Source organism: Stegastes partitus, unplaced genomic scaffold, assembly GCF_000690725.1.
Source record: "Stegastes partitus isolate 25-593 unplaced genomic scaffold, Stegastes_partitus-1.0.2 Scaffold838, whole genome shotgun sequence".
Taxonomy (NCBI): domain Eukaryota; kingdom Metazoa; phylum Chordata; class Actinopteri; family Pomacentridae; genus Stegastes; species Stegastes partitus.
In genome coordinates this window covers 106934-134733 of record NW_007578569.1, presented here as the reverse complement: position 1 = coordinate 134733, position 27800 = coordinate 106934, and the positions used below count along the sequence as shown (strand labels likewise).

The following is a 27800-nucleotide window of genomic DNA, read 5'->3' as shown; positions in this document are numbered from 1 at the left end:
GTGTCAGGCAGCAATGGGGCTCAGTTTATAATACCATTATTCACACGGCTACAAGAGGTCACTGGTCCACTGGGAATAAACATGAGTCACAAACACATGACGGCGTTGTCGTGTGGAGGAGGCCGGGCTGGAGATGGAAATGGCGAAGCATCAATCCCCCCTTTTTCTGATTCTGATAGACTTGTGCATTCATATTCAGACATGCCAATGCATTGAAAGCATGACGGGTGAGAATCTGCGCCAGCGTGCAGTTTTGGTATTTACATCACAGACACAGACAGCAAAGGTCACATCTGAGCGTCTTTGCGTCACCACATGGCTTCATATGACTGGGCTGCATAATGAAAGAAGAAGGATCACGTTCCTAAACCAGTACACAGATGAGAGTGGACAGTCCACAGCCTTTTCTATTTCTGAGTGCTTTGAAGCAAGATTGAAGGCAGGAGCTCTGTTCCGCCATCTGGACCCAGAAATTCAGAAAGGGCCAGTGTCTTCTAAGCCCTCTGAGAGCAGATCATTAAAATTTATCACAAGCATAATCCGCCTGAATCACCTTTCCTCCTGGATCTTGTGTTGTCTCCTGCTCGCACAGCATCGCCGCTGGTTCTGTCATAATCTCATATATTTTTAGAAATGGGAGTTTCATTGTTTCCTCGGCTCTCCTTTGGGTGCTGTGAACACATGGAGTCAGTGTAAAGCCAGCAACAGCCTCTGGGTCGCTCTGCTCAGTGAGGACAGCGTACAGTTTGGACCTGGCACAGAGGGCACGACGCAGGAGTCAGAGGATGGAGGAAAAAAGATTAGGATTAAAACAGAGAAAGAATATGAATCCAAGTGCTTTTGAAGTGCTGAGATTAATTTTGAAACTTCATTATACCCTGATTGTAAGTTCCAGCCTGCATTAATATTTCAGGACTGAAGTTAACGTTCCCATCTGGGTGAACAACTGGAAGTCAGACAGCTGAAATACAAAACAGACTTTTAAAGGGCTTCAAGGAAAGAGTTCTTATTCAGACTGAGGATAAACATTAACACAGCTGTTTGCACAGCATTGCAGGTCTGGTGGAGACCAGTGAAAAAGCACTGCACTGTCATCATATTAAACACCACATATATACCCTGCACAGGAAAACACAAGGGCAAGAGGAAGACAATAGGGGCAATGGAGAAAGACAAGAAGGAAGCCAGGGCCGTAGTCCTGCTTGAGGAACAGATAAAACTCTAAAACTGTCTTGCTGTACTTTTCACATCCCCACTGATGACATTTCAAACAGAAAAGCTGACATGATGTCTAGATATCTGCAGTGTTTGGCATTAGAAAAGGTTCCAGTTGTGTCAACGCTACCAGGAAACAGGAACAGCAACAGCTGCTTTCTTATGATTTAAAATGCCTAAATTAAAGCTAATTAAACAAAGAAATAAAGTGAAATAGGATGCACATGCACATCCTTTGCATGCATTTAGCTCTTTATCTTAGTTTTATAGAAATTCTTCCAGTGGCCGATGATGTGCACAAAGAGAAACGCGCTGCAAAAACAAAACGCTGCACATCCAGTCACACAACAGAAGTGCTCCAGGCCTCTAGGGGCAGTGTTTACGTCTTTATCTTTCCAGTCACTGTGATTATCTGGTGCTGACGGGCTGTTTTACTGCCGCCTCCCTGTGTTCTCATGGAGACCAGAGAATACAAACCTTTTCATGCAGCTTTTCCTTCAACTCACGTCACCTGTCTGCCTCTCAGGTGAACAGCTCACTACTGCCCCTAGAGGCCTATAGAGGGCACTTCTGTTGTGTGACTGGATATGCAGTGTTTTCCTTTTGCATTTGTTTATGCAACACATTCATGTATATGCAGCTCGTTTGTGTACATGCACATCATTTGCCTCCTAGAGCAACATTACTTGCTCTGCACCAAACAGCAGACGAAGTTAGCAACTAGCAGGTGAATATAGCGCAGCATTTAGCAGCTAATGGCAGATTTATGGTTCTGTATCATCGGTGTAGATCTCGGCACAATATGCAAAGTGAAGGATTACAAATTTAACCAAAGCAGAGTCAACAGAGACGAACTTGTAAGCAGTCCTCCAACAAGCCAACAGCTCGCTGACCCTCTGCAGTGATGTTCTACGGAGGTCGAATGCTGATTGGTTTAAAGCATAGACTGTTTATAAAAGACTGAAGTGATTTAAACTTGCATTCTTTCTAACAGCCAGCAGAGGGCAAGTCCTTTGGTTGCAGAAATAACTGATTGTATGAGAAAATGACCCTTCCTCTCACTCAATTTATTACCTCAGTATAAACTTTCCTGATGAGTTCATGGTCTCAATCACTTGGTTCAAGTCTCCTTTAAAACAGCATGATGTTCATTTTGTAAAATGTGTTCCCACTGGGAGTAAAACAGACGATAAAGCAGGTTCTCTTTGAGAGTGTGGCTACACTGGGGTAGAATAAAGGACCAACAACAGCACAAACACGAACAAGAGCAGCCGAAACATTTTCCACATATTTTTGCCACTGCCTGTAAGTATTAGCAGACAGTTACAACAGGTAGATGTACAAAGCTCTGCATAGCACCAGCACAGTACCGCGCTGGAGCCTGAACCAGCCAGATATTTCCCTCAGGAGGTGACGGTAACCCTCGTTTTAGCTGCTCTGCATTACAAGTAGGTCTCTGTAGTGCTGCCTCCCCGAGCTTTCACCACGTAACAGAAACCTTCCTCTGCCGTCAGAGCCTTCTTCAACAGCTGATTGTGTATAAAGTTCTAGTCACAAAAGCTCCAGTGATTGAGTGTGAAGAGCTCCAAGCTGGCAAATCGATGACTTCCGACAGGCTGGAAAATGGGTTTGGAACAAGCAATAAGTGGTCTGACGGGGGTTCTGTCCAGTTATGCAGGTAATAGCTTCATCATCTCTAGGAAATCAGAATTCCAAATATTGCCCAGTGGCAGCTTCACACTGGTTCTACCCTATATCCGTTTTGTTTTTACAGGATTTATATACTTTCCCATCTGATTTTCGCTGCTGGTGAGGTGGAGCGGATGAAGGTAATGAAGGGGACAGAAAGAGCAGAGAGGAACTGACAACCTGAGTCAACACTCAACTTCTTTCTCTGCTGGCTGTCAGAGCACAGGTGGGAGGCAGCCAATAAATCTGTCGGTGTGGCAGCGACAGCCAGGCAGTCAGCAGGCGGCCGAGACACCGACAGGCTGGCGGACAGACGGGCAGGAGAAGATGCAGGAAGGTAGACAGCAAGACAAGGTACACCATGTGTGTGTGTGTTACCATGGCAAACAGCGTGGAGGTCAAGCAAAACCTCAGCGAGACCTCATTATTTCCCTCCAACATCATGAACACTCAACAAGCCATTTGGAAAAAAGACAGATGCAAGACACAGAGGAGGCAGACAGACAGACAGACTGAAGGAAACGGCCAAATGCTCGACAGACAGAAAATCGTTCACACGCTGCTCAGTCTGTCAGCATCTCGCCTGGTCAAGCTTTTTGGCTTTCTGCTGCTAACAGCCAGCGGACGTCATATAGAATAGAATAGAATAGAATAGAATAGGATAGAATAGAATAGAATAGAACTTTAGTGATCCCTTTGGTGCAAACCTCAGGGAAACTGTTGATATCAGAGTCCATCCAGCTGCTGGAGTCACAGCAGTATGAGCACAAAGCGAGGACAGAAACTCCTAAAGGTCAGTCAGTGTTTGGCTTCCCTTCATCGTTCACACAAACAATACAGGCCAGTTTAAGTGTAAAGCTGATTAATATTTTATCACGTGACTAATAAAAACTGATGAAAACAGAATGCGCATCCCCCTCAGAGGATTATGAGGAACTCTGCAGTTCCTCTCAGCTTTAAGCACTATTTTAGTTTTAGCTCTTTGTTTTGGTTCCAAGGCCTCATTTCACATCCTAACTGCTGAGTCTGCTGTTCCCAACATGGCACACACACATGAATATTTACACACTCAAGTTGCGTGTGCTTTACCATGGTTTATTGATGAGATTAGTTTATGTAATTTTTAGTTTAGTAAACCTGGAATACTGGGGAAGGTCCACATCATAGCCTTTCTGGATCCAGTTAAGGCTGCAGGTCTGGAATGTAACATCACCACGGACTAGTTATGGGACAGTAGATGATATAGTTTAAGTTGGTGTGCTTTGGATGTTTTTCTGTAAACCTTCACACTGGAAAAGTAAAGGACTATTAAAAGCTAGAAAACACATCCTGAGTGAAACAATCAGTCAACACCATGGCCACAGAGCTCTGTCTGTTAACTGCAGTGTACTGATGAAAGCTTCAACAACATGGATTAAGAGCACCAGTATTTCACATGTAACAAACTAAAAGCACCAATCTTGTCAGCTTGCAGGCTTCAGTCTTCTGCCAAAGTGAACATGGGCCTGCACAGACCCCTCTGAGAACATATGGACCCAACACGCTGCCACTGTGCCAAATGCACACGAGCCAGGAAACCAAATGGCGCTCCAAATAGATGTTTATGAGAGACTGGGAGAGGAGATTCAGCATCGTCCACACCTTTGTGATTTCTCAGGTAAAAAGCTGTAACTGAAGCAGTTGCTGGTGGAGCTGCTTTGATTTGTAGCTAAGTGCTTTTTATGGACAGCGCCCAAACAAATCATGTGCTGTTTTCGCCCACTGTGCTGAGAATACCTCAGGAATAATCATCACTATGTGCTGCAGTCCAACCTGGAACCAGCTGCTGTATCCTGTAAAAAAACATTCAGTATGAAACTGACATGTACCGACAGTGAACCAAGTCCTCATCAGAGACCATGAGCTGGCCCCAGCTTTCTGCTGTCTCCTGAGACCTCTTGAACCTGACTGATGCGGTTTAGCTCAGGAAGTGCAGCCCTCACACTCATAACTCAAGTCACCGGTCAGTAAATAGAAATAACAAGTCGCTGGGATAGCTTGGTTAACCACAATGCTGGATAACAATTAGACTGTTAGAACAACATCTGATGTGACGGGAAACAGACTGTAAACAAACCAACATCTAATTCAGAGGTCAAAACACAACCTTAAATGTAACACAGGACTGCTGGTCTGTTGCTTCGTTGTCTGTCCACCTGAGTGTTGCTCATTCTCAGAGGTGGGAAGTAATGAAGTACAAATACTCTGTTACTGTGCTTCAGTCCATTCTGCAGGTATCTGTACTTTCCTTGAGTATTAATGTTTCTGACGACTTTCTCCTTTGACTCCCTCCATCTGAACACAAACATCTGGACTTTCTGCTCCGTACATTCTCTAAACGGGCTCGCTACGTGTTTCATCCTCGGCGGATGAAGACGTGACGCAGAAGACGTAACAACAGACGTCTTTATCTTTACCAACAGTGAAGCTCAGCACAGCCTGCCTGCCTCAGCTGCCTGCCAGAGGCTGTTCAGCACTGCAGGACCGGTTCTGAGACCCAAAGGGCCCGTCTCCATCCAGAGAACTCTGAGGATCCAAACAGTCCTGAGCTGTGTGCTTAAAGCTTGTTCTGTTTTACAGAGTTGTCTAAAGAGGCATCGCGTGTCATCGGAGCTAAAAATTCATTCTTACTTTTGACTTTTGTACTTCAGTAAATGTCTGAACCTGTACTTTTTTACTTTTACTTGAGTAAAGGAGCTGAGTCAGTACTTCTACTTTTACTTCAGTAAAGAATGTGAGTACTTCTGCCATCTCTGATCATTTATTTGTAATCTTATTTGATTACTTTTTACTGATGGATGGTCAGATTTATGAGCGCTCTGCAGAACGTGACTGCGTCCTCATGAACTCTCGTCTCCATCTGCTTTCCTGTCTCCTGGCTCTTCCTTCTTAGTCAGAGAATGACTTCAGTCACACACAGCTGATGGGCAAAGGCAGAACATTTCTTTTTAAAGATCACTGTCTTGTCCTAATGTGGCTGAGAACATACGCTGTCCTCTCCGGGTGGGGAGCAGGTCTGCTGGCTGCTCCACACATTCAGCTGTGCAGCTGCCTCATTTCAAACCACCGACACGTCTCATTGAGGACATTGAAAGAAGCTGTTGTTAGGCAGCCAGACAACGAACAGTAAGCCTTGTTAATCTTTTTTTTTTCACAATTCACAACCACAATTACTCTTGTTGAATAGACAATAAGAAACTGCCTGCCATGACTTACATCTTCTATGTGGTCTTTCCTACAGAGCGGCGGTGACTCGTTTCACTCATTCTGATTCTGACCTCACTAAAAAGTTCACATCAGATGGAGAGGAAGGCGCTGCCAGACCCAGCTGGTTCTGATCACGGCCCGTCCACGTCCAGCACACTGTCAGTGATGTAAGACCTAAACCTGGAAGTCTAAATGCTTTTTTGAGACATTGTTCTGAAGTGCTGCTCGGTTTGCAGGAGACAGAAATAGTTCTCATGGAGGATCAGCAGCTTTTCCTGCTTTTCAAAGTATTCCACTGCTGATGAAATGAAACGGAGGCCTCACACATGAGGAGTTATCTTCAGAAGTAAAAGATTCAGTCATTTCTCTCCTCCTGTTTGTGCATCTCTTTACTCTTACACAACCAGTTCTGAGTCATGCTGTTGGCAGCTAAATGATTGTGTGTTCAGCATCAGGGAGAAATCAAGTCAAGTTTGTTGTGTTTATTTATTGTCATTTTGAATGGACAACGAGCAGCTCCTCTCAGTAACCTACACTGACTTCTACTGATCAAGGGTCTTTTAAAGGACTGATTTCAGTTGTTGACTTTTTGCAAAAGTTTCTAAAAACATGTCGTAGCTTTGACATTATGGATCATTGACAGAAGACAAACAGAAACATTATTCATTTAAAATATATTCTAAAGTGCACATTATTCTGAAGCAACTGTACAGAGAGCGAACCTTCATTACAATGATGGCCTCATGGAGATGCTCATGAGAGAGAATGACTGACAATTTTATAAGAAATCAAGCTATGTTGGGGCGCTGCTATCGTTCACCTGGTTGAGCTGGTGTCCCATGTATAAGGGCTATGGTCATGGGTTCAAGTCCCACTCATGGCCCTTTGCTGCAGGCCCTTCCCCCACTTTCCTGTCTCTGTCCCATCTAAAGAAGTCAAGATATAATGACACTGCAACTACTGTGCATACGTTTTAATTTTTCAAAAAAGACCAAACAGGTCTGGGCCATGTGTGTAGAAGCAACGTGGAAGCTCCAGGGTGGGCGTTGGCTGAGGATGCACTGTCCATACCCATGGTGCATTACAAACTGGAGCCCGTCGTAGCGATGTATGACCGACTGTATGAGACATTTGATCCCTTTTTCAACATTCATTATGTTCCATGAGATAAGCATGCTGCTAAGTGTACTAGGATTTAAGCGTGTCTTAACTCAGTGGTGGGACCCATTGTATATTTAAGCATTTATTCTGCTCACAATTTGAAATCCAATCAAGTCTGAATTTTCAGCTTCTGCTTGAAATTTTAACGCTAATTTGCACGACATGTTCAGGCTGTCACTTGTACAGAGAGTCAAGTTGGAACAAATTAAAGCGAACATGCAGTTTGTTCAAATCAATGCGCCAGTGGTCTGAGTCACTGGATGTGGACACAAACCTGCCATCAGCCTTGTTTATTACTCCACCTGTTCTATTATCTGCCCTGTTGGTCCATTTCATCGTCACTATTTTTAATAAGACATTGTTGATTCTTGGTTTAGCTCCACCTACAATACAACAGGGACTGGTTTAACAAAATACATACGTTCTATAGCTGCATCATAATGAATATACTCAAAAGCTTACCCTGCTTTGTTGTCTATTTTACTCTTTATGGGAGAATAAGTTACAAAATAAACATCATGCCGCATTGATGGAGACGTGAAACCAGCGATTGAGACCATAAACTTATGAAGAAAATGTTTCCTGAGGTGACACATCTGAGGATAAGTGGGGTCAACTTCTCATAGACTTCAATATAATCAGAATTCTTCTTGCAACCAGAGGAGTCGCCCCCTGCTGGTTGTTAGAAAGAATGCAGGTTTAATCCACTTGTGTGTTGGCTTTACGTTTCAGACCTGGAGGCTACATCCATTCTCTATGAAGTCTAGGGACTTACATGAAATTTCAAAAAAATAATAAAACATAGTGAACAAAAGGCAATAAAAAAAACTATTATGAGTCATTGTTTTCTATCTACGAGTTTTTGTCGTCTGGGAGTGAACATTCGTCCTAAGTACTATATGTGAACTGTCCCTGTAATTGTGGACGCCTGAGATTTGCACAAACGCAGCAGTAAAAGTGCTTTTCCGCGGCAGGAACAGAGCTGGAGACAGCTGCTGCATGGACGGATCACAGAGAGACGGGTGTTTAATCCGTATATCTGGTTATGAAGGCGACAGCAAAGTGTGCTGGGAGGCTACAGGTAACAGCAGACACTTCCAAACTCAGATTACACACAATGTCAAGGCCTTTGGAAGAGTGAGACGCATTCCTGTGTGCCAATATCTGCTTCCATTACCGCAGACTTAATTAAAATCTCTCTTTAACCCGTCTGTCATTGTAGCTTTATGACAAATGTGTATTTAAAGCTGCACAAGGCCGTCTCTCTCCGTGAAAGGACCGTGCTCTGTGAACTTGCAGAAAAACTTGCCTGGCTAAAAGTGGGGCTGCTATGAGTGATTAGTGTTAACTGGGAGATGGGATTGTGCTTTACTTGCCAAAATGAATTTGTGATGCTTGGCACAGGAATGATTTCTAAAGAGCACAACAAGAAGAAACAAAGAAACTGCTTTTTGATAAAAGTGAACAGCAGCAGTTTGCCTTTTGTCTGTTCAGAGCGACTTCCTGATTGCAGGTCGGATTGGGCTGCATCAGCTATTCTTAAATTTATGACTAAGTTGAATTTTGATCATAAAGTTCCACCTGTGTTTTTACTGGGTAGTTTCAACCCAATGATGTACTCATTTGTATTAACAAAGTGTAAGAAATGTCTCCAATCAGGAAGAAATGTGGCCTTAACAGCACACTGGAACCCCATTTAATAAGCTTGTTATGAAAAATCTTATACACACGAGCAAGAAATATCTGTTCAGGTGAAGACTTTTGAAACGATAAACTGAAACATATACATTATATGAACACAAGCCACCTACGATACTATAATATACGTACTGATTTGGCCAAAATGCAGTATGTACGTAGTGTGTTACAAAAAACTGTATTCTGTATTATTCAGGGCATTATGTTCATTATATTTTACGTTTAGGGCCAACCAGATTACTTATGTATGCGTAAGATGACATGAAAGACATGACATCATTTTTGTATTCATGTATTGTATTACAGGCTGCAGGTGGATCAGTGGTTAGCACCATCGCCTCACAGCTAGAAGGTCTCCGGTTCACGTCCCGGTGAGGACACCCGGGATCCTCCTGCGTGGAGTCTCCATGTTCTCCCCGTGCAGCGTGGGTTCTCTCCGGGTTCTCCGGCTTCCTCCCACAGTCCAGAAACATGCTGAGGTTAATTGGTGATTGTAAATTGTCCGTAGGTGTGAATGTGAGTGTGCTTGGTTGTCTGTCTCTAAGTGTAGCCCTGTGATAGACTGGTTACCTGTCCAGGTGAACCTGCCTTCACCCTGAGTCAGCTGGGATAGGCTCCGCCCCCCATGACCCTGGTGAGGATTAAGGTGTAGAGATGATGATGGATGTATTGTATTAAAATTTTATATCCGTTGAACATATTCACATTATGACCAAACCAGCATCTGCGTTCATATAAAACTACAAATACCATCAGGCACCCAGTTTGTTTAAGAGTAAGGACAACGCTACTCTCCAGAGCGACAGAAATGACAGGAGAACAAGCACAGACATGCGTTACATTTGCAGTGAAGTTATGCAACAAAACACTGATTAATCTGGTCCCTTCCAGTCATTAGACAGGCCCGACCTACGTAAACGTTCATGCATGTGCACTTAACTGCCTAAAAAATGCTAAGCTAACCTAAATGAAATCAAATCAGATCAAATCCAGTTGATTGTCATGGTGCTGTACATCCACAGCAGTGCAGGTAAGACGAAAGAGTGTTTCTCTAGGATCCAGGAACTTAAAGCAATTTAAATAAACAAGTGTTTGCATGTCTGGATCAGCAGCTCAGCGTTCTGACAGCTGCTGGAATGAACCCTAATTAATTAAAGTGCTCTAAAAGAGAAGGAAATGTCCTGCATTTTTACCAAAATTTTAATTTCACGGTGAGCTAAAAAAAAACCCAGAAAAATACAAGACAGAATTTTAGAAAAGCTGGATGGGATTTAAATGACAGAACGAGCAGCGAGTTCATCCAGAAACTGCATCTATCAGTCAGAACGATCACTGTGCAGGTGAACAATGTCGCTGCTCTCATGTGTGTGTTAGTCACTGATTAATGCAGCTGATAATAAAACTAGCCCGCTTCTCTCAGATAAAGCTCAGAGATGTGTGCTGATGTACAGTTTATGGTCGCAGACAGAATAGAAGCATGTGAGTTCAAAGAGCCACAAAAAGCCATCAAACCGGCAGACAGCTGAGGGGACCATCAGGGGATGGACTCTTTAGAAGAGTTTTCCGTCGATTGTGTTGGCTGTGGGAGGGGCTGACGTAGTTAGCATTCAGATATGTGTGTGTGTGTGTCGGGCACTGGTTAATGGTGTGTGTTCCATGCAAACGGATGATTCAATCTCATCTCTTGCCCTGAGACTCAGAGTAAATGGGGCCTGTCTGTCCTCTGGCTAATCAGTCTGACTGGAGTTCATGACAGCCCCGAGTGCCGACTGCAACACAGCGCTGATTAAATCCCATCCACCAGTCCAGAATTACTTAAGATAATTACCAAACTCATTTTAATTTTCATCCTCAGCTGTCATTTAATTCCATTAAAGGTGAGGCACTGCTTCAAAAGCAACTTTTTGAGCTCGCTGTTTATTGAAACGAAAGCAGCACATCATGTTTGTTGACTGTGAAGGTCCTGACACACACACACACACACACACACACACACACACACACACTGAACTGTTGTTCCTCCTTCTCAACACTCCTGCATTTGTGAGCAAAACATTTGGTAGAGGAGGTGACACCTGGTGTTTATGCTGAAAGCTGAGGAGGAGGATTTCATTTCCTACTGATCCTCACATTCTCAGAGCAATGGGAATCCTTTCTCCAAATGTTTGCTGCTACAATGTCATTCTTCTGCCATCTGCTCCCACCAGGATGCATTTTATAACAAGTCGGGATGTTTCTGAGCTGGATTTAGCTCGTGCAGCATCACGCAGGGATCAGGTTTACAGCCTGAGGAACATGTTTTCATCTTTTTAGGATCAAAATTATTATGATACAATGATAACACAATTATATAAATATTGCAGACCTTTTATGTTGCTGCTGATATTTTTGAAACTATACTTAGCTGCATAAGGGCATTTTTTGCACTTAAATACTCCATCAAATACATATTCTATTGTTAAAAGTCTAGCATTAAACAATTGCATAGCTCAAATTGAATATTTTCTCCACATATTGGTGAAAAAAACACAGATGAAGTGGCTATACACTGATCAGCCACAACATTAAAACCACTGACAGGTGAGAGAAGGAATCATCTTGCTCATGCTCTGTGGGGAAACCTTGGCTCGTGGCCTTCATGTGGACGTTACACTGACAAATGTAACCCCTCTAAATATTATTCCAGAATACGAATGCAAGTTTTAAATTACATTCTTTACTCATAGTCAACAGTGTGATCAATCAATGATTGTACGTCGCTTTGGATCAAAGTGTCTGCAAAATGAAACTGTAGAATTGTAATATAATTGTTAGAACAAATTAAGCAAACTGGACATTATTCTATATGCTGAGAGAAATATTTTTTATCATGGACATGTAACATTAGCGCAAGGTAGAAGCTAGAAGGTCGCCGGTTCACGTCCCGGTGAGGACACCCGGGATCTTCCTGCGTGGAGTCTCCATGTTCTCCCCGTGCAGCGTGGGTTCTCTCCGGGTTCTCCGGCTTCCTCCCACAGTCCAGAAACATGCTGAGGTTAATTGGTGATTGTAAATTGTCCGTAGGTGTGAATGTGAGTGTGCTTGGTTGTCTGTCTCTAAGTGTAGCCCTGTGATAGACTGGTTACCTGTCCAGGTGAACCTGCCTTCACCCTGAGTCAGCTGGGATAGGCTCCGCCCCCCATGACCCTGGTGAGGGTTCAGGTGTAGAGATGATGGATGTATCATTAGCCATGAAAGGCATTTTTTTTATGAAGCACTCAGCTAAAGACACTCTAATGGACTCCACGTGCTCCTGGGATGCCGTCTCTGGCTGGATGTCATTAACCACCACAGAAGTCTTTGTCATGGTGACCCGTTGCTGGCCAGCTAAACCCCCACAATGCTGCTTGGAAACATAGAACCGCTTGTAGCCCCAGTGACCGCCTCCTGTTGTTGCTACTGTATTCTGCAGCAAATGGTCGTCCATCTGAGTTAACAGCAAGAGGCTTCCCCTGTTGGTGCAATCAGGTCCTACTGCTGATGCAAAACACTTTCTGACATGTCCTTTCATGTCCTTCAAAGTGGTAAGGCTTGGATCAGGAGTCGTCTACCAATTCAGCACGACACTCCTATAACTCCTTTATCTTGTCAGACACACAAGACATTTATAAAAACAACTGTGTTCCTGACATATGCAGGAGTGCTGCCCAACACTGGCAGACAGCCTTTGAGTTGTAGAATCAGCAGAGCAGTGGAGCTGCCCTCTGATCGATTCCCTACACGTCACAGCACATCATTTCTCCAGCCGGACTCTTCCATGATACGTGTACCCATGATCTGCATCACGACTCAGCTGCCGCTTGGAGGGTAAGACGATAATGAATTAATTCTCACTTATTCTTGTAATGAAATATCAAACAATTCAGTCTGCTTGCTAATGAGATAATGAACTCAGCTCTGTCAGGTATCAGAGACCAGACAGAGACGTCGAACCAGTGAGAACAGCATCAGGTGACACTTCAAATGCTTTAAATGCAGTGTTTTCATTGAGGCAGACATCAGGAGTTGATTCATGTTTCCTTCTGAGCTCAGCTTGTAGGAGCGTTACCATAAGTCTTTAATGCACATGGGACGGTGGTTTTTATTAGCTTTTGATGGCTGATTTGCATATTGTGTAACACTGCAGTGCACATTCATCAAATCCAACCACAATCTACATTTTCATTTGGCTGCTGACCTTCTAAATGAAAAACTCCAAATGCAGACTCATCGGGAAAGTTGCACTGAAATCCAGATGAAACAACACAAATGGACATAATTTAGGTAGTAATGCATGCACACAGATGAGAACTATCCGACGAGAGAGGAAACATGGAGAGAGGCAGTTAAGGTGGCACACAGAGAGCACTGATTTCATCTCCAACTGTGTGTACGAGCGAGTGAGAAAATAAAGAGACAGAGCCATCAGTGGGCTGTTCCATGGGATCCAAAGGAGCAGCAGATGATGACACATTGGTGACACACTGAGATGTGAACAAAAACAGAGTCACATACTGAACCATGAGCTCACAGACACTCACCAGGCCTGAGGTTTCCTCTTCAGGAGGCCCTGTCTCCTCCACTGAGAGTGCGGGCTGAGATGGTAGGTCAGCTGACGACAGACCTTCTCCATCGCCCCGAGAGAGTCTCCCTCCTGTTGGACACACAGATAGAGACGGTCAGCTCACTCACAGCCGACTGACAGACCATGACAACAACTGCTGTGGAGGCATCAGTGGTAAGAACAGCTTGTTGGTTATCTCAGCGTTTCAACATCTCCTGACTGCTGTGACGCTGCTCATGTCAAACCCAGAATATCTTTTTATGATTACGTCTGATAAGGGCACTTGTTTTAAAATATAAAGATGAACAAATCCTCCATGCTGTCACCCATATGTCTTCTGAAGAGCGGCTTTGAAGCTCAGTGTGGCGGCTCAAGGCCACCAAACATGCCTGGATTGTTCTGTAATGGTAGTGACCATGCCTTTAACTGTTTGTAGGTCACTGGAGAAGCCCATCATGTAAGAACAGCCGATAACGTACCAACGGCCGATAATGTAATAAATCTGCACTTTCTACGTTATTGGTTCAGGACTTTTATTACGTTATTGGCCTCAACAGACACTCATTGAACTACTAGGAAATTTAAAATTTCAACCCTGGAGTGTTATTGGTGGATGTAAGAGGACATTTTTTCTTTACCACCTTTTTAAAAAAAGTTTAGATTTAAGCTGCAAATCAAAGTCAACACACCTAGGGTACAAAATAATTCCAGATAATCTGTGTATAAATTATTGGAAAAAACACAAACAAAGATAAAGGAACATTTATTTCCAAATCACCAGTCAGACTTCGGGAACTTGTGACACATATCACTCTGGCCCACTGTGATTGGTCAGAGGCCACAGTGACTGTGTTGTGATGTAGCCTGACCTTCACTGATTGGCTGCATGAAGTCACGTGATTCTGCCCCCTGCCATTTTTGAAACCTGCAGAAGTTACCATATGTGGTTCCTTAAAGGGTTAATTATGCAGAACTATGAGCTTTAATACAATTTAAACTTGCAAGTTATAAAAATAAATAAATAAAAATCACTCTTTGTAAACTGTCATGAAACTGGAAAATTAGCTAAAGAGACTAAAATAGTTTTTGTCGCGGGCTGCACACATGATTATTTCTGCTGTAAAGTTAAACATTTTAACATGAAGGTCAATGAGGAGAAACTCGCTTCTAACGCCAGCCTCAAGTGGACATTCAAGGAACTGCATTTTTGTGCCACTTCTGGGTTGGTTTGATTACTCAGCTCTTGCCTCTTGGTTTGAACATCTTACCCAATGCGATCTAAAACTGAATTATTTATTTACTACCAGAGAACAAAACAATCTGTTCAAACCTGAGTAAGCAAATTAAAACAGCACATGTTCCCCAAAGGAATTATTGGTCCACTTGGTGTACATGTTTGAATGTTTGATGCTGCTTCAGAGCCCTTTGTGTTTAGCGTTGTGTATTTATTGCAGAATACTGTCGCACAGTGTGGATGTTTGCAGGAATCAGATTCTGAATAATTTGTTTTTCAGCGTTGCTGCTTCCAGTACAGTGTAGGATTCAACAACTCAGACCGTGACGTTAACTCAGAGTGTGCCAAACTTTGACAAACAGCAGTTACTGGATGTAACTCCAGTTCTATGAGCACGTACCAGATAGAACAATGTAGGGTTTGTTATGTGCCCTGAAAGAGGTCCCACAGGGGCAGCTGGTGCGACTGGAAGTCAGATGAAGGTTTGAGCTGCCCTTAAACAGTCATGCTGCTGTGATCAGCTGTGGAAATGTAAACTTCTAATATATAGCGCTTTTATCCAGAAATGCTTTACAATGTGTTTCTCATTCACACATTCACACACCAGTGGTGACAGAGCTGCCATGCAAGCTGCTGCCTGCCATCGGGAGCAGCTTCAGGCTCAGTGTCTTGCCCAAGGACACTTGGACTGTGGAGGGGATGGAACCACTGACTTGCGACCGGAGGACAACTGCTCTACCACCTGAGCCACAGCCGCCCTAATAGATGACCATCTGTCTATAATGCATCACACTGATTACCAGTTCCATTATCAAGGTATAGTCACCTGTCAATTGCTCAACAAATAGGCAAATTTGAAAAAAAATCCAACTCTGGCACAGAGGTATGTTTAAGCAACATGTGTATGTATGAAGCATGCAACAGGCTCAGTGTACGGTTCTGACGCAGAGCTGTAGACGTGTCAGAGTCGGGGAAGGAAGAGAAAACATCCCGTCGGACACGACGTGATCACAGAATAAAACAGAGCAGTGAAGTGTAACAGCAGCGACAGACAAGAAAAAATATAATTAAAGGATACAAGGACCAGTGGAGCAGAGAATGAGCAAACACACCTTCTGTCAGCGTCAAGTTTGTGATGTAGCAGGACAAGCGCACTGAAACACGGAGAGTCTGGGGAAATGATGTGTACATGGTGCGTTAACCGGCTTTCCTTAATGACTCTGTCTGTGTTACCTGGTGGGCTGCGTTCCATTGACTTTGTGTCTGAACTGCTGCTTTACACACCCTGCAGCGCACTCAAACATAATGCCAGAAAATGAAACACATATTGTACATGTTTACGACTTTCCCACAACGACGTAACTCTCCTGCACGCCACGGGCGACGGACATGCAAAGCTAGAGCCATGTGGAACCGTATCTGCTGGCTGTGACGTAGGAATCATAAATACCCAACACCTCCCAACAGAGACTGCTCCTGAGTCTTCATCATGGAAATGAGGAAGCAGTTTTACATGCAGCTGCCGAGTTGGTGACTCAGTGTCACCGCAGCCCTCTACCATACAACCAGCGCGTGAGGCTTCTGTATTGAAATGCATTTATTCAGGTGGTGAGTCAGGTTTGTCGGCTCCTTAGTATTCAGCCTAAAACAGATGGTGAGGGGAAGAAGGGACATCAACAAAGGCATCCAGTGTTCGCTAACCCAGCAGGCGAGCAGTGTCTGTATTTCTGCCTTCTGACGGTCCAACAGTAAACCAGAAAAAACAATTATATATCTGCAGACCGTGTTTGTGAAAGCAAATGAATTTCTAGCCTGAGGGAGCCGAAAAAAAAAGTTCTTCCACTAGTTTGGCTGCCAAACAAAGTTCTTGTTTTTCAGATGAAATGAAGTGATAATGATGCCCTGAGAGGAACTGTGAAGATGTTCCTGCAAATCTCGCTGTGCGGTCAGACGTTGTGGACACGTAGTATTTATTATGTGGAGTTTTTAGATTCAGCCAAAGAACTGATTGTTTTTTTCTTTGCATTTTCATTTTTTTCTTGCAGCACTCTGAACTTCTTTTTTTTGTACACACACTTAAATCTCATTTAGAGCTAATTGTTTTCATTTTTCATGGCCGGAAACCATTTACAAAACAATGGATTTACCTTTTATTTATCAGTCCTTCTTTAATAAGAATATAAATGATGATAATAATAATAAAAAGGAGTAGTCACAACTGCCTTTCAGCACCACCAAGGAGGAGGTTTGTTCTTCGGCTGTGTTTCATGGTGATTGACGTCAAGAAAGTTCACTTTTTCTGGACAGCAAGGACATGCTGGCTTCTTTATTCAAGTGAAGCAGAGAATAATCCCCCTCATGCATGAATCATAAATCAATAATAGTCATAGTTTATGCATGATCCAGGAGGAAGAATAGAAAGAAAAAAAATTTCCTGACAAAAAACTGACCCTACAAAATGTGACAGATCCCGTTTTTTCGGGGAGCTCATGTCTTTTAAGGAAGAGCTGAGCTCCTCCTGACTCCCCGGAGCTCCTCCTGACTCCCTGGAGCTCCTCCCGACTCCCTGGAGCTCCCACGCTGTCACGGTGCACTTCAAGTTGCACCGCTCAGGACTTCTCTGTCATGACTTTGTCTCCCTCAGTGGTTCCTTCTCAGATCTTTGGAGCATTTTGCATCTTTAAGCTCACTGGTGGGTTTGTCTTGGCCGGCTATTATTTTGCTGTTCTAGTTGCTGTATTCTGCTCCGTTCCGTTGCTATGGTTGCTCCTCTCCTCAGCTCTGGCAAACCAATTATTGCCGGTTGACCTAAAACGCATCACTAGCAGTGAACGAGTGCAAGAATGTCACCACAGAGACCGAGAGAAAAGTGTGATGTACAATGAAATACAGAGAGACTAAGGTGCTGCTCCGTATGTAACATCCTGTCCTCCAGCTTTACTTTCTCTTTATCTACATCTGCAAACAAATTTACCCGTTGCTTCATTTAAAACATTTTCTTACTGCAGATCTTCTTAAGTTGCACCAAAAATAGAAATTGTGACCATCCATCCATCCATCCATCCACCTTAATCCTCACCAGGGTCATGGGGGGCGGAGCCTATCCCAGCTGACTCAGGGTGAAGGCAGGGTTCACCTGGACAGGTAACCAGTCTATCACAGGGCTACACTTAGAGACAGACAACCAAGCACACTCACATTCACACCTACGGACAATTTACAATCACCAATTAACCTCAGCATGTTTCTGGACTGTGTGGGAGGAAGCCGGAGAACCCGGAGAGAACCCACGCTGCACGGGGAGAACATGGAGACTCCACGCAGGAAGATCCCGGGTGTCCTCACCGGGACGTGAACCGGCGACCTTGTAGCTGTGAGGCGCTAACGGTGTTAACCACTGAGCCACCTGCAGCCCTGAAATAGTGACCAAACAAGTGAAAAGTGACAAAAAGGAGGGAAAAAAATCCAGTAAATCCAGCACTGACATGATTGAGTTTTAAACACTTTTGATGACTTCTTCTATTTGCATTTTTCTTTGCTAGATCCTGTGACGGTTTACCGGTGGAGCGAACAACCCAGTGGACCTACAGCAGGTCATAGCCCTTACAAATCACCTGCCTCAGTCCACATGAACTAGTTCCACAATACAACATGCTGTCCATCACACTGCATCCAAATGCACGTCTTTAACACATGAACAGGACAAATTCAGCTGTTTTTGTGTATTAAAGGAGTTATCACATATCTTTCATTCCAAAGTTACCATACTTAGTTTGACATCTACCCAAGCTGTAAGTGTGGACCGTCTTAATAACTTTCTGCTATTTCACACTAGCAGTTTACTACGAGTCCTGTGGCTCCTGGTCTCATGAAAACCTTTTACTGGCACTGGATGAACTCACATATGCATGGATGTCAGTAGCCTACATGCAGAAGCCTTCATCGGAGACACAATGTTGTTGTTCTCATGTCCAACATACGGATATCACACACTGAAAGGGTCAAAAACTAACCAATTACCGGTACTTTACGTTTCAGACAAATACTTCAGCCCTAGTTTGTGCGTGTTCTTGTGCATCTGTGTGGTTTCAGTCGAGCTGTATTGATGTTTTGCGCTCACACTCTTGGTACAGTAAGAGGAGTCTCATCATGTCAATAAAGCTGCATGAATTGAATTGTGCTGAAATGAATGAGAGATCTCCGGTCGATGAAAACAGCAGCAGCATCACAGCTTCGTCGTGGCCTTTTCAATGTGTTCCTGCATCCAGCTCTCCTCCTTCACCATCACTCTCCTGGTTTCTCATTTGCTCGTCCCGTCTCCTCCTCTCTCCTTCTCCCTCTTGTTGTCCTGCTTCCTCGTTACATTATTGATATAGAACACATCGATGAATCCTTCCAGCCTCCAGAGAACTGATGACCTCTCCTCCCTCCCTCTCGTCTCTCTGTCGCCGTCTCTTTCCTTCTTATTTATCTGTCTGCTTCATCTCCACCTCTCCCCTTCAGACCAGCCTGCTGATGAAGTTAGTTTGCACGGTACAAATGGAGCCATTACTTCAGTCCTATTTTTCACTGTATGCCCTACATGCTCTGGTAAATTACTGCTAAACTCTTCCTCCCTCCTGCAGATGAATTGTCTGGATAATTCAATCTTATTGCTCTCGTTTCGGCGGTCAGGAGGTGCAGGGGAAGACCTGGCAGACAGCTGACTAAGAATCATGGCCTGAGCCCAGGAAGGAATCACTTAATGCGCTCTGCACGAGAGAAGACATCACAGAGAAGCCTATCTCAGTGTCGGCTGCACCGTCTTCAAAACAAACGACATAAAAAGATTCAGCATTTCATGACCAGAGGGTTATATTTAGAGCTGTTAGAAAGGCTATATTTACTAAAAGAAAAACCCTGCAGGAAATACGGACTCTGTTTTTTAATCTAAAAAGCAACGTCAGTGATTTATTTATTTTTTTTGCAAAAAAACCTGCATTGTGACTGTTAAAGGTGGCATTTCAGGCCAGTAAACATATGATAGCAAGCAAGAGACATGAAGGCAGGCAGCTGACCATCTGTAGATAGATCCCTCCGTCTTAAGCGGTCTAAATGAAGATGAGGATGCTCCAGCGATGTTAGATTTACAGCAGCTTTACTGAAGCCAAATGGACTTAATGGAGCCAAGAATCTAACTTCTAACTCAGACAATGAAGACTTGATTTATAACAGCTACTTTTATAGGATCTCTTGGACAAATTTCCTTTTAAAAATCCCCAAACAGAGGCGCCCCTATAGCTGTCCTAGTTGAGCGGGCGACCCATAAACCGGGGCTCTGGTCCCCGATGTGGAGGTCGTGGGTTCGACTCCCGCTCACGACCCTTTGGTGCAGGTCTCTCCACCCTTTCCTGTCTGTCTCTACTGCTCTAACTAAAGGCAAAAATATAATAAAAAAATAAATCCCCAAACAGTGAGTTTTATGTACATCTACAGCGTCCTGTCTGGGAAAATAAGCGACAAGTGGCTGCTCCTGCTCACCACGACCATTTGTCCATAACCAGTCAATAAATATCAGGAATAACTTCAAAAACTATCTGGTTTAGTCATTTGGAAGATTCTGATAAAACCATAAGAGTTTCACAATGCTAAGTGGACTCTGGTGGAGGAGGGGATCACATGTTTGAGTTGGACTCTGCTTGAGTGATGCTCTGGAACAATCTGAGCAGGCACGACTCAGACAGTCTCAGAGATCACAAACCCCCGGCAGAGCCTTGAATTTACAATATTCAATTAAATACGGTATGAACACAAGAACAAGGAGACCAGTTCAATGGTCCCCACTTTACAGAATCCATCCTACATAGTTCCAAGGTACAATAATGAACCGTGTGCATCCTACAGTCCTACGATACGGGACACAACCAGTTATGAAACTGGACTTTTAAAAGGCGGTGGTTGGGGAGGAGGAGGAGATTTGTTGATCTGCAGAAGCTGGTGTAGCAGCGATGTGGTGAGCGTGGAGAATGAACCTACGCTGCCTCGGTTATAAAGCAGCTCAGTGGGCGGGCTGACGATTGGACAGGACCTTGTGACGGCCTGACTCCGGGCCTGTCTGAACCAAGCTGTATGAACAGATGGTGGAGAAGTGGGTTATTTTGTAGTAAAGGGCTGAGATCAATATTTTTTCAAAATTAGTCGTCGTGGTCCTCCGAGAAGCATCAAGCTGTTAACTTTTCACAGACATTTTGTTTCTTGAGGTAAGCGCTGATGTTCAGTCCATGGGTTTTCTAGAGAGTCCTCCTAATTGCAGCAGCAGGTATCAGGGCAGTACTACTAATAAGTTAATTAGGGTGTCGTACCAGACCGTCGTGGTGAAGAGGAAGCTGAGCTGGAAGGTAAAGCTCTCGATTTAACAGCTGCACTCCAACCTTCACCGTGACCTCTGGGTAGTTGGTGGATACAAGCCGCCAGAATGAGTTTCCTCCGTTCTGCTTACAAATAGCGTGAGGAGTTTGGACATCGTCGCTGCTTCTTTGCGTCGAAAGCAGCCAGCCGAGGCAGTTCAGGTTGTCTCCTAATGTCACCTCACTCCCAGCTGGAATGAAAGCCCCGGGGCAGACCCACAACTCACTGGAATGAATTATATATCTCATCTGGCCTGGGAATACTGTGGGATCCCTCAGGAGGAGCAGGAAGGAGCAAATGGGGAATGAGCAGCCTAGCCTGCTGCCACCACGACCCAAACCAGCATAAGTTGAAGAACACGGATGAATGGATGGATGGAGCTCCTCGAATAATTAATTTTTTTTGAACCACTTGGCAAAAACTAAATAAACTGTAAACACAAGACTGACATTGTATGACTTTATAAAGCTGATGTGGTGAACTCTCCGGCTTCCTCCCACAGTCCAGAAACATGCTGAGGTTAATTGGTGATTGTAAATTGTCCGTAGGTGTGAATGTGAGTGTGCTTGGTTGTCTGTCTCTAAGTGTAGCCCTGTGATAGACTGGTTACCTGTCCAGGTGAACCTGCCTTCACCCTGAGTCAGCTGGGATAGGTTCCGCCCCCCATGACCCTGGTGAGGATTAAGGTGTAGAGATGATGGATGGATGATGTGGTGAATTATTAGTCAATGGTTGCGTATCGAATACACCCAGAATCACATTAGCATCACTAAGGCATCATGTTTCTGGCCACAAAACAAAAGCTGGCATTCTTCCTGTGAGATGCTCCGTTCACCAGCTCAATTCAAACTGTGTCAGGGAGGCTGGATGAGGCGCCGACGGAGAATTTGGAGCTTTTTGTTTTTTTCTGCTGTGAATGATGCTGATGAGAGCAGAGTGTAGATGTTCTGTTAATGCCCATTTATATCAGCACTAAGTGTTATTTTCTGGTTTTAGTAAATGTTAAACATTCACTTCACTTAAATTTAATTATTTGATTATCATGAGATGAAGCTTGTTTTCACTCTGAAATCAAGACCAATATTTGACAGACATGCAGAGATCGGCTGGTTAAAAATCTCATTATGACATTTCCTTTTATTTATCTATTTCTCTACTGACTGATTTAGCTGCCTAAAACTTTTAATACACTAATAGAACAAGCGCTGGCATGAAGACACACAAACACAAATGAATCAAACAACCAACTTTGCAGCTTTGAACTGTGGTCCGCTTTAGCCTTTTTCAGCTCATTGTTTTAAATTGTAATATATCAAGTCTGCTAAATTATGTGTTCAGACAGAAACTAGTTCACAGTCAAATTAAAAATGAACACCACTCAAAGCACTTTTCAAAATGTACAAAAAAATCAACAATCAAGTCGAATAATGAGCAAAATCTGCAAAATAACTTGACTGATAAGAATAAATACAAATGTCCAAAAATATAAGGAAATGTTATTTGGAATGAGGTCGAGGCAAAATTTAAAAAAAACTGCAGTTTTGGAGCAAATCTCTAAAATCACTCAGACTGCATCACTTCTGTCTCATATTGTTGCTCTCAGGCTGCAGGACGTGATCCTTCCATCAACGCTTCACCTCCGCCTGGTGACCACAGGACCAGGCCCAGTCCTGAAAGGTCTCAGAGCTTCAGCACCGACACGGTGATGGAGAAGCAGCACCGCCGTGTGTGTGTGTGTGTGTGTGTGTGTGTGTGTGTGTGTGTGTGTGTGTGTGTGTGTGTGTGTGTGTGTGTGTGTGTGGTCTCTATCTCCTGTCTGGGACTTCAGAACTAAAGCTGTAGTGATTCATGAGTGGTCGATAACGTCCCGGTACTCCTCATTACACACAGTTAGCAGCTCCGACTCCTCCGACTAGCGTGGCCTTCGCTTCAGTTTGACTTCAGTTCAACTTAAATTGCATTTTGGCTTCTTTTCATCCAGTAAATGACAGGTCCCACCTGGAACAGAAATCTCGCCAGGCCCACCTGGACCATTGAACTGGAATGCCAATATGAGTTTGAAGTGTTGACATGAAGAAGAAGAAGCAGAACCAGGCCCACAAATAAACCAATATCTGAGGTGAGTCAAAAAGAAAGTCAAATCCGTTAGAAATTTAAAAGCTTATAGTCTATTGACCTACTGTTAGTCATCATTACGGATATTTAATAAACAAAAACACATTTGATAATGTGAATAACGTGTCCTTTGTGTGCTATAAATCCTTCTTTGAGTCATTTCATCTTCATACCTGTGATGAGAAGTGCCACTTTCACATCTTGCTATGTGGTTTATAATGAAGTGGAAAGTTGACAAGGGGAACAGGTTTGAAGTGTGAAAGAGCGAGATGTAAATATAGCTGTTGTTATGAGAACAGCCTGAGATGTGGACATATGGATGAGTGGGTTTCCTGAGCTACAGCCTCTGTGGAACTTTTCACGCTCAGCCGGAGACATTTTCAATTAATGCCACAGAATTCTGATTCTGTCTAGAAATAATTACAACTCCTCGTGGTTTTTGTTGGTAATGTGACTCTGCAACCGGATTTTTCATGCAGTTTTGTTTCTTTTTCTCTATTTCCAATCATTTTTGAACAATTAGTGCCTCTGCCTGTGGTTGCATGTTAGAAGAAGACATTTCGTGAGCTTTGTCCCTTTCATGGGAGTGCTGACAATAATAAAACACAACACTTATTGGTGTTGTGAGTAGTTACAGAGGGAACTATAATGTCTGAAGCTCTCCAAGGGACGGGCTGGTAAACAGTGTGAATGGTGGGAACACATTAGTAAACATTTCAAATGGATTATGACCCAGAGGAGCGGGTTGGTGGTCGGCACCGGATGAGTGATCCAAACATGGACATGTCTGGAGCTCTCTCACAAGTAGAACACATTAGATTCCCAAAACTAAATGAGAAATTAAAAAATGTAATACAGGCTGACGGTAACACAACTGCCAATGTCAAGAGGGAGAGCTATGTGAATAAAATGCAGAATGTGAAAATGTGTAAGTTAATCAATATCACTGCCAATTATTAGATGTGACTATGATTATGCCTGTGTACTCCATGAACTGAGTTGCTGAGATGTCTTCTTATGGCGCATAGAACAGTTTTAGCCTGATTCTGTCACCTGCAACCCTGAAAATGTGAAATGGTTTTGGAAGCAAATGAAGAACTAACACTAAAACTAAGTATTGAACCCAAATAGAACAAGGCTGTAGTATTCATCAGTCTCTGTTTTAGGATTATTATGCTATATTGGAAAAAAAAAAAGCCGACAGAACAGTTAAATTGTTCCAAAGTTTCTTGCAGCTAACGGGAAAGAAAAAAGTTTCCTCCACTCAGAATATACAAGGTCTGTCAGAAAAGTTCCAGGACTGGTGTCACAAATCCAAACTACAAACTACCAGTGGTCCCAGTAACCCTCCTGGAGTCTACCACCCTCCTCCAGCCTTCTCTTCACTCCTGGAAGGATTCTCCAGGATCCTCTCAGCTCCGTCCTCACAGCCATCTTGATGTCGTCCACGTCTTCTAAACGGGTCTCCTTGATGAGCCCTTGAGCTTGGGGAAGAGGAACCAGCCCCACGGAGCCAGGTGGGGTGAGTAGGGAGGAGATGTTCTTCTCAGCAGGAGCTGTGGGATGCTCAGGGCGCTGTGAGCAGGTTGTCATGGTGACGCAGCCTCCACTGGTCCTGATGCAACTCTGCCTCTTCTGGACGAAGCAAACGCTGCAGGACCTCTGTAGACGAGCTGGTTGATGGTCTGAAGGGGAAACTCCTGGTTTGTAGTTTGGGTTTGGAATAGATCTTCTTTTGTGACACCAGTCCTGGAACTCTTCTAACACACCTCGTATATCTCTCACATGCTGTGCTCATCAAGGACGGAAAAGGTTTCGATGACCTCTATAAACTCTAGCTGCCCTCAGATGTCTTCTTGCTATTCACACATGAAGCCCCATGGGGTCTTCTACAAGTGCTGGTGCTTTATGCGTGTTGATCTGTCACCTCGAACATCACCTGCTCTTGCTGTGCAGCATCAGTTACCATGGTGATGCATATTATCGTTGTAGCATTCAAAACCTAGAATTAAACCTGAATTTAATAATCCTGCTTTACAGGGCAGGTCTGTGCTTAATGGGGGCTGGGACTGATCGATAAACCCTGTGACTGATGAGACGCTCCTGATGGAGGTCACAGGGTTCAACACATCAGTCATGGGCTCACTTACACTAATGAGGAGGCCAACTAATCACTTCCGCACTTATTTTTGCTTCACGTTGAATCTCTAAGTGTTTTTCTCAGATTTCCTGTCTATCTGTTTGCATTACAGAGGCTGTATGTGATATTTTAACTAAAATATTTCAAGTCAGATGAGCTCATATCTGATATTTAACTAATAACAGCAGAGTGGAACCCACACACAGACGCAGAGGGAGGTCGAGCCCACCTCTGAACTGTTGGTTTCGCGGCTCAAGAAAAGAACAAAGAAGACAGGAGAGAGGACATAAAGCTGCAGAGAGAAGACTGAAGTGGTGTGAACTGGGAGGAATAATAAAGTCGAAGAAGGAGAAAATAACAAGAAGGATCTGAGCGGCTGCAGAGTTCTCGGCGGCTGAGCTGAGCTGGTGTCACACAGCAATGAATAGAGCTTTCACAGTGTACGGAGGCTGCTGGGAGTCACAGCCAACATGTGAGAATGAGAGAAAGCGAAACTGTGTGCTGTGTGTGCGTTAATGCACGTGTTTGAGTGTGTTTGTAGGAGCCTGTGTGAATGCCTGCATGTGAGTGAATATGAATCTATGTGCATATGTGTGTGTTCAGTAAAGGTGGAGGAGGACAGCTGACAGGAAGGATATTCCACAAAGGAGGATCAGTGAGCTAACAGGATGCATTCAAGTGAAATTCAGGATTCCTGGAATTTCCTTTTTCAGAAACTGCCGGCGATGAGTTGGCTTTTGGTTTGCTGCTGCTGCTGCTGCTACACGTTAAATGATTAAACTGAACACACACACACACACACACACACACACAGAGTTTACACTTACTGGTTCATTTTCTTCCCGTTTAGCTCTTGCTGACCTTTTCACCTCATGCACATCAGATTCACTCGTGCATCAGCTAACGGATAAAGGATGACTCATACATCCTATTCATAGATTTATTATTCACGGTTTGTCTTGAGAATGGATTACGGCTGCATGCCATATCGCTCCAGCATCTACACAGAGCGGTGAAGTAAGGCTACAGAACTCAGAAGCATCAGGCTGCTCCTGTTGTGCTTGAGATGCAAAGATAATACATAAAAGATTTTTGTTTTACACTTTAGTCACAAGACTAAACACACAGCAGAGGAGTGAGGGACAGGAGAGAAGATTTAGCTGCAACGCAACATCAGCTGTATATATATATATATATATATATATTTATTCTCGTCATTGACTTTTAGGACTTGTGAAACATCTGTGAATGGTTTAGGTCAGATTAATGCAGAAATTCAAAAGGACTCACGAATTTAAAAGCGGCACTATTGGGATTTATTGAATGTTTTCAGTGAGTGATAGAGGAAGCAGGATTTGTATCCACGGCATGTATAAGAGCAAATATGTGGGAAAAACTCTTTAAATGTTACACTTGTTCAATCTTGACAGGACAACACAATCAGTGGGACACAATGTGCGTTGGGGAAATCCTACCATCAGTCCTGTAAACAAACAAGAAGCTTCATTCATAATCCTGAGCCACTAAGATCTTGTCTTGTGGCATGTTATATATATATAATATTTATTGTGGCTCCAGAGAGGAGGATGTTGATTAAAAACAGGTTCTCTCGGTCGTGTCTCACACGAGACAACAAGACACATGAGTTTGACCATTTAAATCAGCAGCACAAAGCAAAAAATCCTTCTTTTGGATGTCTTCGTCAGTGATATAACATAAATAATATATATATATTATACATATATAACATACCCTGTCAGAAAGATGTTTTTATGTAAAATTATTTTTGATTTTCTATGCAGGTGTACTCCCCTGCAAAATTCCTCCAATCATTTTAGAATGAATAATTTTTTTAATTCAAGTCATCTGGTGACAATTCCTGCATTTGTCAATACTAGAGTGTATATTGCATCAAAACAACATTTTAGTGTCATTTTCCTCCAATGCTGTGCAGCTTTACACCCAGCATTTTAAAACCCTGCAGTCACGCTGAGCTTTTCGTCTGTGGTCGACTATAATCTGGATGGGAACCAGCTCAGTCTTTCACATGGCAGCATGGAGAAGGTTTCACCTTGTCGTGACCATATCACCATCCCCTTAACCTCCTATCAGCTGATGCCGCAGACCTGCAGCATTATGGGCCAAATTGTGATTGTCTCCACCCTCAATGGCGCCGTGTCCTTGGACTGAACTGGGGCCGTCATGCAGTAACCGTTACACTCGTTCTCCCACGTCTGTGTCCGAGCTGTGTTTGCAAACAGCTTCACTTTGATTACAAACCTACAGGGAGGCTTTTATTTTGAAGCATGAATTATACTATTATGTGTAAACTA

The 27800-nt window shown here is 43.5% G+C and overlaps 1 protein-coding gene across 1 annotated transcript in view; it reads right to left on the bottom strand.

Moving 5' to 3' along the window:
- The window catches only part of lrrc75a (leucine rich repeat containing 75A), a 74004-nt gene that overhangs the window by 17067 nt on the left and 29137 nt on the right, over nucleotides 1-27800 (bottom strand). Inside the window, exon 3 of the mRNA XM_008292846.1 lies at nucleotides 13569-13681. Within this exon, the coding sequence (XP_008291068.1) occupies nucleotides 13569-13681 (113 nt within the window). The remainder of the gene's footprint in view (nucleotides 1-13568; nucleotides 13682-27800) is intronic.